Genomic DNA, 9,024 nt, shown 5'->3' with positions numbered 1-9,024 from the left:
TTTTAAAAACTTAATATGAGACTTAATTAATAGGTATTATTGTATACATATATGTATATGTATACCTTTTTCTACAAACTAGGATCTTCATCAGTTATCTACAATTCAGGAATTCACATCATAATCTATAAAACCTCCAAAATTATAATTTTGTTAGGGAAAAAACTGCTTTTAAAAGGAAGTGGTCCATAGTGTTTGTCAGATTCTCAAGAGTCTGTGGCCATACCTGTATATAAAACTGTAAAGAAGCACCCATGCCTATGAGACTAGTCACCTTTAATCTACAGAGAAGCTAGAAGATCTCATTTGAATGTCTGTCTCCACATGAGTTCTATGTGGCGTCATTACTTGTTTCATTCAAGAGCTATTTCCTTTTCTATGTTGGGAACATGTATATGGATGAATCTTCATCTTAGTACTTTTGAAAATTTCTAAAGTCTAAGACTATGTACTTTTCTTTTAGTTCCAAATAATTGTGGGACAAAGAGCTGTAATTTTTGTTCAAAGCAAATGAAAAGATGTCCCAAAGTGGTTCACTCACTTTTCAAAACTTAATATAAGAGACTTCTTAAAAAATAAGAAAAGACACTGCTTGGGCCTTTTGCAGTGTGTGAGCTATTGCAGGAGAGGAGTTGCATAAATGCATGGCCCCTCTTCATTTTGTTCACTTGACTTTCCATCCCTCTGCTTCTTACCCACTTCTGAAAATATCTTTAATTGAATTTTCAGTCCCTTTTTGACATCTTAATTGTTGACATTAAAACTGTTAAAAGCTGACAGTTGAGAAACCACCAATATACGCAGGCAGGGTATGATTCCTAGAAATTCATTCTAACCAGGAAAACTTCCTGTGCCATATTGTAATTTTCCTAAATGAGGGGTGTAATGACCTTCGTTTTTGTTGTTGTTGGTTCTTTTTCCCTTTGTTAGCCATTCCTAAACATGTAAGACACCTTCTTTATGTTTGTGTTTGGCTTCCAAGTAATTTGGCAGAAGATCTAGAGTTATAACATACTTAGCTGCTTAAGAAAATTAAAATGTATATTTTGTTGAGAACTCCAGAATTCATTTTTTGCAATTAAATTATAATGTACTGAATTCAGAATACAAAGATAGAATAATCATCTTGTTTATGAACAACCAAGTCCTTCCGTGCACTAGTAATATCACCCTTAACAGGTGGTATGGTTATCCAGTTACCCATTTTCAGAATAAGGTAAAATTTGTTTGAGATTAAAAAACAAAACCAGAGCTTTTAAAGAAGCTATTGACCATATTATAAATTTTAAAAAGTTATCTCAGCAAAGAGGGAGGTATCTACAGGAAAATAATGGATATTCTAAGGAATTTAACAGTAACAACAGTATTTCAAGATAGTTTTGAAGTTTATGTTTAGATGATAATCTTGTCCTTCATAAAATATTTGAACCAAGAAGAAACCAATACAAAGCAGTTTTATTGGGAGGGGGAAAAAGCATGTCTGTTTTCCTTTTATTATAATGAATAATGTATTATTTTAATACTGTGAAATTCTCTGAACTCTGCTACATGAGAGGCCTAAGTAAAACCATTGAAGTAGCCAAGGCATTTTATAACTTCTTGGTAATGTGTTTATTCACTAACTCACTGCTTGGAATGAGGAGGAGATATGTAGATGACTATATTCTACAAATTCCTAAAAATGACATGTTTCAAAAGACCAGACATAAAGAACTTCCATACCTTTGTAATAGCAGAGTCTAAAGAAAAGCAAGAGTAAATTTGTAAATTTAAAAATATAAAGATTTTTAACACAGATTTTGTTGTGTGTATTAGATATGGATCTCAGTTTCTAGTCATATATACATAGTCGACTTTGCTGCCCCCCCCCAATATTCTCATTCTATCATTTTGGTTGATTCTCAGCATCATTTAGTATTCTTAGCTGAATCTCTCCCATGCACCAGATTTCCATTATACTTTGAGCTACATCTACAGAAAGTGTATTAAAAGATATCAAAACAGCAGTGGTGTAGTTCAGTGGTAGAACGTATGCTAGGCATGGTCCAGGCCCTGGGTTTTGATCCTCAGCAACACACACACATACACACAAAAATATTTTTTAAAGCTAAGCACAATATATAAATTAAGGAGTTCCTATTAGAATTAATTTTACAAATGATATAAAAAGTTCATCTTCCCTGAAGTAAATATAATGACTTTTACTTACATTTATAGAATTATTTGCCTTTCTGATTAGGAAACTGTTAAAAACACAAGGAAGCTCTTATACCTTCTCAATGTAAAATAACAACAACAACAAAAACCAAAAGATAAAAATGCAGACTGGACTGGGAATGTGGCTTAGTGGTAAAGCCCTTGCCTAGCATGCCCAAGGCCCTGAATTCAATCTCTGACACTGCAAAAACTGAATGAATGAATGAAAATAAAAGTAAAATAAATAAATAAAGCATGCAGTGGATATAGAGAGGTGATTCACAGAACAAAAAGTTTAAGCGGGTAAGACATGTCTACAAAACCTAAATAACATTTGTAATAAAAATGCAAATAAAAATTAAATACCATTTTCCCTGTCAAATTAGAAAATATGTTTAGAAGATTAAGCAAAGTGCTGCCAGATACACAGTAAACAGGAACTCTCATATTCTGCTGATGGAATATAAATTGCTACAATTTCTCTGGAAACAATGTAGCAATATATATTGTGAATATTATATATTTTGATTCATTCCTACATCCCATTCTAAGGAAATAATCAGAAATACATGTCACCTGTGTGCAAAGATGTTCTATTTATTACCAATTAAATAACAAAAAATTGTCAACAACTCAAATATCTAACTAATTTAGAATATGAAGCCTGTAATTGTATGACTACATTATGAAACTTTATATACCTATTGGAGATAAGGTTTTGGTAGAATACAATACAATAAAATACAATATAGTGAAAAGAGAAAGCTGCTGTATCAGTGATTCATGTAGTCTATTCATAAGCTTCATCCATATACACATGTAGCCTCTTTTATAGTGAGTATATAATGATTAAGACAACTGAATTATTTTTCAAAATAAAAACAATATAGAATTATTGAAAGGTTCTACAATTATGATTATAGAACTAGATTTATCATTAATGTATATTTAATAAAAATTTAACAATAATAGATTTATCTTCTTAGAATTATAATTAACTTGGATTGAAATTTTTAGTTTTCACTTGGTATATTGACAGGTAAAAAAATTAATTTTTATAATTTTAATTTTATGTCTTTTTTTTCAGGATATAACCCTATGAATACAAGATAAATAAGGATATGATTTTGACTGCTTGAATTATGAGTCAATGGTCAATCTGTTTAAATTCTCCTTCCCTCAACCATATGTTTGATATTTTTCTAGACACTTGGGGAGAAAACCCAGCAACTAATTTAAAAACTTCATCTTCAAGTTCAAAATCCGCAGAAACAACCTATTATAATCCTGAAATAAAGTCAAAATAAAAGAAAACTACAGAACATAAACAGAAACAAAGGTATATTGAAGAATTTCAAAATGCCTTTTCTCCAGTGAGCGGAGTCTGGTCTTAGCAAGGAGACAGTAAACTGAATGAATGCTACCAGCGTGCAAGCAGAGGCTCCTTGAGACCATGTAGACTCCTCCTTTTACTTCCAGTGTGTACTAATAATAAGAAAGAATGCAATTGAAATTGTGAGTTACTACTTTACAGAAGCCTAAAAAAGTGTTCTAAGTATTTTCATAGTATTAAACTAATCCTGTGGATTAAGTTGGACAAATAAATATTCAGTCTCTAATGCAAATTCTCTTTGCCAAACCTCAACAGCAAAGCTAGGGTGGTGGGAAAATTGCCAACAAAAATGTGTACAACTAAAAGAATGAAAGTAGCTTCAATCTTCTTTAGCAATCTACAAAGCACCTGGCCTAATCACTGGCACTGACGTGAAGTAGAAATTCAATGAACTTGTTTTAAAAATTTAAATATTGGTGCAGTTACACCCCCCCCCAAAAAAAACCAAATGAGCAGCTCTCTGTCCGTGGGCAATGGCTGGTTATAATATCAATATTTAAAGTACCTTCTAATTTTCCAACTAGTTTATGACCATCCTCTTAGAATCAGAGGACTGTTAATGCATTAATCAATAAACAAAAACAAAAACGAAGAACTGCATTATATCAGTTTTTTTTTTTTTAATTTTTACAGACTGTATTTTGATTCATTGTACACAAATGGGGAACATCATTTCATTTCTATGGTTGTGCACCATGTAGATTCATACCATCGTGTAATCATACATGTACATAGAGTAATGATGTCTGTCTCATTCCACCATTTTTCACACCCCTCAAGAAAAGTGTGAGCATTTAGAAAATCATACTATCAATAGGAGGTGACTCAACTGAAATTAGTTTAACAAAGTATAAATATTCAGTGCCTCCTAGTAGAAATTATTTTCTTAAAAAGGAATCTATTGTTTTAGTAAAACTTTCAAATATTGCTTAATTTGAAAACCATCTCTCTCCATTTAGTTATTCCATTTTCCTAATCTCTAACAAGCCTATGAATTAGTAATGTTAAGATCGTCTTGCTGAATATGAACTTTTCCTACTTCTGAGAAAGAGCTCTTCACTAAAATTCTCTTCCAAAATAGGATTCAACAGGGTAAATGCAAATTAGGGCCCATATGACAGGAAAATCACAAATGCAAATACAAACTAAATTTTAGCTTAATGTCAATTATACTTTTAGAACTGTTCTTGCAAAAGTCAAGCTTTCTCTTCAATTAAATGGTGCATTAGAGAGGCAAATCAGAGACAGAATCCCGGATTTTAGAATGAAATGAGCAATGGATGAATTCAAATGTCAGAGCAGAATCACGTAGCCCAGAGTCCATTTGGCCAATTGCACTGGTATGAATGTGACAAATGAAAGGTGGTTTGAAACCAGCTCAGTCCCAGATTTTAAAGAACTTGGACCTAACTTATAAATTATGTATTTATCTAAGAAGTAAAATTTTAAAAAATTCTTTAAAAGTATGTCCATAGCATACCTGCATTCTGAGGTTGGTATAAAATTGAAATTTTAACTATAAAATATTTTTTGTAAAATAGGTTTGGCAGAAAATTCATCTTAACTGCAATGTGTTAAAATTGGCTTTACTAACGAGAGTTTCCATATATTGATCCATTTTTAAAAAATTCTAGTTAATCATGAAAAATTGGGAGAAAAGACCATAAATTTAAGAAAATGGAAAGTGAGGAAGATAATATATTGACTTTTATACTTACATCCTGGTTATTATGGTGAACATTCTCGAAATATAGAAGGATCCCCATTATGTATGTATGTATATATTAATATATATATTAATGTATATTTTTAATAATAGCTTTTAACAATATAATAAAAATGGAATTGATATCTGTCATAATAAAAATATTATCAGAATTCTCAGCAGACATTCCAAGATTTTTAATCTAATATCACATAATTAATAATTTGGCCTGTACATGTTATCTAGCTGGTTATGAGTATCTCAAATTGCTGTCCCTCATTTACTCAAGCACCTTTAACTCAGCAAGATTATTTAGTGAAACATATTTATAATAAAATATTGATGAAAACAGAATTTTTGAAAAATGGAAGCCTGAGATTAATTGGATTTTTAGTTTAACAAAGAGCCAGAATTCTGTACAGGTCTACAGTATTTGAGAACTTAATCATTGGATCTTTTAAATGCAAACATTTAATATATATAACCGAGTCTCAGATAGGTAACTCAAGATGGGCCCTGAGCTGTAAACAGTCTGAGTGCTATGTATCTTTCCTTCACCCCACGGACATGACACTGTCGAGAATTTGGAACTGAGATGAAGTTTCTTAACTTGCACCTTGAAGCAGGACTGTCTTCAGGAGGCCAGGGGACATGGCAAATAACTATTTTCAGGACAAAGTTACAATTTAGAGACAGGAAAGACCAAGACCTAAAACCATAGGCAAAATGAAAACAAGAATCATTATGTGGGTCATCAAACCAGAATTTTAGAAGAGAGAGAGATAGGATCAGTCTGGCTGTAGTTTGGACAGTTGTGGTGTGTGACAGATGGGTGGGGGAGTGACGAAGCTGTCAGTAGCATTTGCTTTCATCAGCTGGTAGATTTCAATTCATAGGATACCATGAGGAACTCTGAAAACCAGGATCAGCATGGACAGAGGGTGGAAAATTCAGTTATTTGGTTTTTTCCTCTTTTTAATTACCTTTCAACCTTATTTTTTACCCTCCTATTAAAAGTGTTTCTTTACAGAATTATGTTTTTTACTTGTTATGGTAAGCACATCACAGGCCAGGCATTTAATAATGTTAATAGGAGCTAATATTCGTTGAGTACTTAGAATGACCCAGCTATGAAACCAAACACTTTGAGCATTACATTTTATTTATTATGTAATAATAGTTTATTTACATTTTTACATTTGATTTAAATAAAGTTAAGTTCATCAAGGTTATGTGAATACTTCTTTTTAATATAAGGAGGAACTTTAACATGATAATTTCACCCTCTGCTGTTGATCAAGAGTTTCTGTACAATCTACCTTGTGAAACAATGCTCAGCAACAGCATAAGCTAATGCAAGACTGTGGATCAATGATGTACTACTTTCATAACTCTGACTTGCTAATTATAAGGTCAAGAGTCAACTATGCAACAGTGAAAACATGATATACTTAGGTTAAAATAGTATTCAGGTTTTAAAAAGAAAAAAGCTGTATCCCAGAAACAGACATTCGAGTATGAAGAGGAAATTACTTCTGGTGAGGGTGGAACAAAGAGAGGAGAAAATGTATTAAAGTGTCTCAGAAGTACTTTAGTTAACAACTACAATTGGGAAAGAGCCACTTTGGAGATTGGCTATTTGGATAACAGGAAATAAGCTTCTGTCCTGAGGATGTGTCATATGGCATTAGGAAAAAAAAATGGCAGTAACTTAAATGAACCATACTTATAATCAGATTATTTTTTCAAAACTGAATAACAGTGAGAATGGAATAGTGTATATATGGCAATTTTTTCTATGTATGTAATTAGAAGACCTAACCATCATTCAAATGTTTGAATTTGCATTCCCACAGTTTCATGCGAAGAGCACCAGATTCAAAAAGTAGTCTCTCTGATTTTCTTCCTATGAGAAAAGCAAGCGTGAGACTCTAGCTATGATCCAGGAATTGACAGAAGATCAGATTTCTCAGAACTCTATGTTCCTGTGTGCAAGATCATCAAGAGAAGGTATTTAAGATCATCCACAGGGAAACACTAAGATTCATCTTAGGAAACATGGCCTTTTCTTTGTCAGTTACTCTTCATATGATCCTCATGTCAACGGAGTTCTTCATAGGGATTATAGTGAATGGATTTCTTATAATCATGAGCTGCAACGACTTGATCAAAAGCAGAAAGCTAATACTATTACAAATCCTCTTACTGTGTATAGGAATATCTAGATTTGGTCTGCAGTTGATCTTAATAGTACAAAGTTTGTACTCTGTGTTCTTTCCACTTGCTTATCAGGCAAATATTTATGGGGCAAAGATGATGTTCTTTTGGATGTTTTTTAGTTCTATCAGTCTCTGGTTTGCCACTGGCCTTTCTATATTTTACTGCCTCAAGATTGCAACCTTCACTAATTCCTGTTTTCTTTGGCTGAAATTCAGGGTTTCAACGCTCATTCTCTGGCTGCTCCTGGGCAGCTTGCTGGCCTCTTTAGGCACTGCGGCGATATGTACTAAAGTAGAATTACCTAAAATTGACTATGCTGACTTCTTCACAAACACCACACTAAAGAGTGCTACAGCCAAGATACAAAACAACAATGAGTTGCTTCTTGTCAACTTGGCATTAATCCTCCCTCTATCCATATTTGTGATGTGCACTTCTATGCTATTCATCTCTCTTTACAAGCACACTCACCGGATACAAAACGGACCTAATGGTTTTCCCAATGCCAGGAGAGAAGCCCATATAAATGCATTAAGAACAGTGACATCATTCTTTTGCTTCTTTATTTCTTATTTTGCTGCCTTCATGACAAATATGACATTTAAGATTCCTTACAGAAGTCAGCAATTCTTCGTGTTGAAGGACATAATGGCAGCATACCCTGCCGGTCATTCAGTTATAATCATCCTGAGTAACTCTAAGCTCCAGCAATCGTTCAGGAGAATTCTCTGTCTCAAAAAGAAATGATGAAGACAAGGACAAACATGAAATTAAATATTTTTCCTAGACATGGACCTGGAGGACTTACTTTTGTTTTATGTGCTTCTTATCCCCTTCTCTCTGGCAATTTCCTGCCCCCAAATCACCCCAGGGGATACCAATTGTGAGACACTAATTCTGATATTTGATGGATAGAATATTTCTTCTTCCAGGGCTTATGTATTTCAAAATATTGTGATGGTAACACATGTTAGTAACTAGCGCTTGCAGTGGAGTACCAGTTATGTTTTAGAAACAAGAAAAAAGTTCTATGACTTTGGTTATTCACTGTTTTATTTTATCTCTTTAGGTCATTGGGGGTCTTCTGGGTGAGATAAGGAAAAGCAACTAAGTATAGTTCAAAACTTGAAGCAATAGAATAATTAGGTTGTCTGGGGGTACTTAATTATTTTTTAAAGTTCATTAGTAAAAAGGAAAACACAGGTTGGAAGAGTATGCCACAGTCATGCACCAGCTATACTGGGTAAGATCTTAAGCTTCTGATTTCAGGTGGGAAGATCATAAGGTGCAAATCAAGCTGCAAGCATATTACAATCAGCACAATCCAAAGTCTCCATTCTTCACAAAATGAAGAAATATTTTTCAATCTCCTGAAGTATTAAACTTACTCTCAGAGAAAGTGTGGGGAGGTTGCTAACAGTGAATTCTTAGCAGATTAAACATTAGACAATTGAGTTCTTAACTTCTTCCCAACTGGGAATCTTGTCTGGCGTAAGGCAGCAACACATGT

General features: G+C 33.2%; 1 protein-coding gene across 1 annotated transcript; it reads left to right on the top strand.

Annotated features, from left to right (window-relative positions):
* The first annotated feature begins 7,607 nt into the window (after positions 1-7,607).
* On the top strand, positions 7,608-8,611 carry LOC124991294 (taste receptor type 2 member 7-like). Its single transcript, XM_047562113.1, has 2 exons — positions 7,608-8,227; positions 8,584-8,611. Exons 1-2 carry the CDS (start codon positions 7,608-7,610, stop codon positions 8,609-8,611), a joined length of 648 nt encoding a protein of 215 aa, XP_047418069.1.
* The last annotated feature ends 413 nt before the right edge of the window (positions 8,612-9,024 follow it).

This window comes from Sciurus carolinensis, chromosome 8 (assembly GCF_902686445.1).
Source record: "Sciurus carolinensis chromosome 8, mSciCar1.2, whole genome shotgun sequence".
Taxonomy (NCBI): Eukaryota; Metazoa; Chordata; class Mammalia; order Rodentia; family Sciuridae; genus Sciurus; species Sciurus carolinensis.
The sequence above is the reverse complement of the archived record's forward strand: the minus strand, read 5'-3'. Positions and strand labels throughout refer to the sequence as shown.

What these genes read in the sequence shown, in the direction of transcription:
- LOC124991294 (XM_047562113.1), top strand. Translation starts at nt 7,608, where the DNA reads ATGATGTTCTTTTGGATGTTTTTTAGTTCTATCAGTCTCTGGTTTGCC. An exon ending in AACTCTAAGCTCCAGCAATC is followed by an intron (nt 8,228 to 8,583) that starts GTTCAGGAGAAT and finishes TTATCTCTTTAG; the next exon opens with GTCATTGGGGGTCTTCTGGG.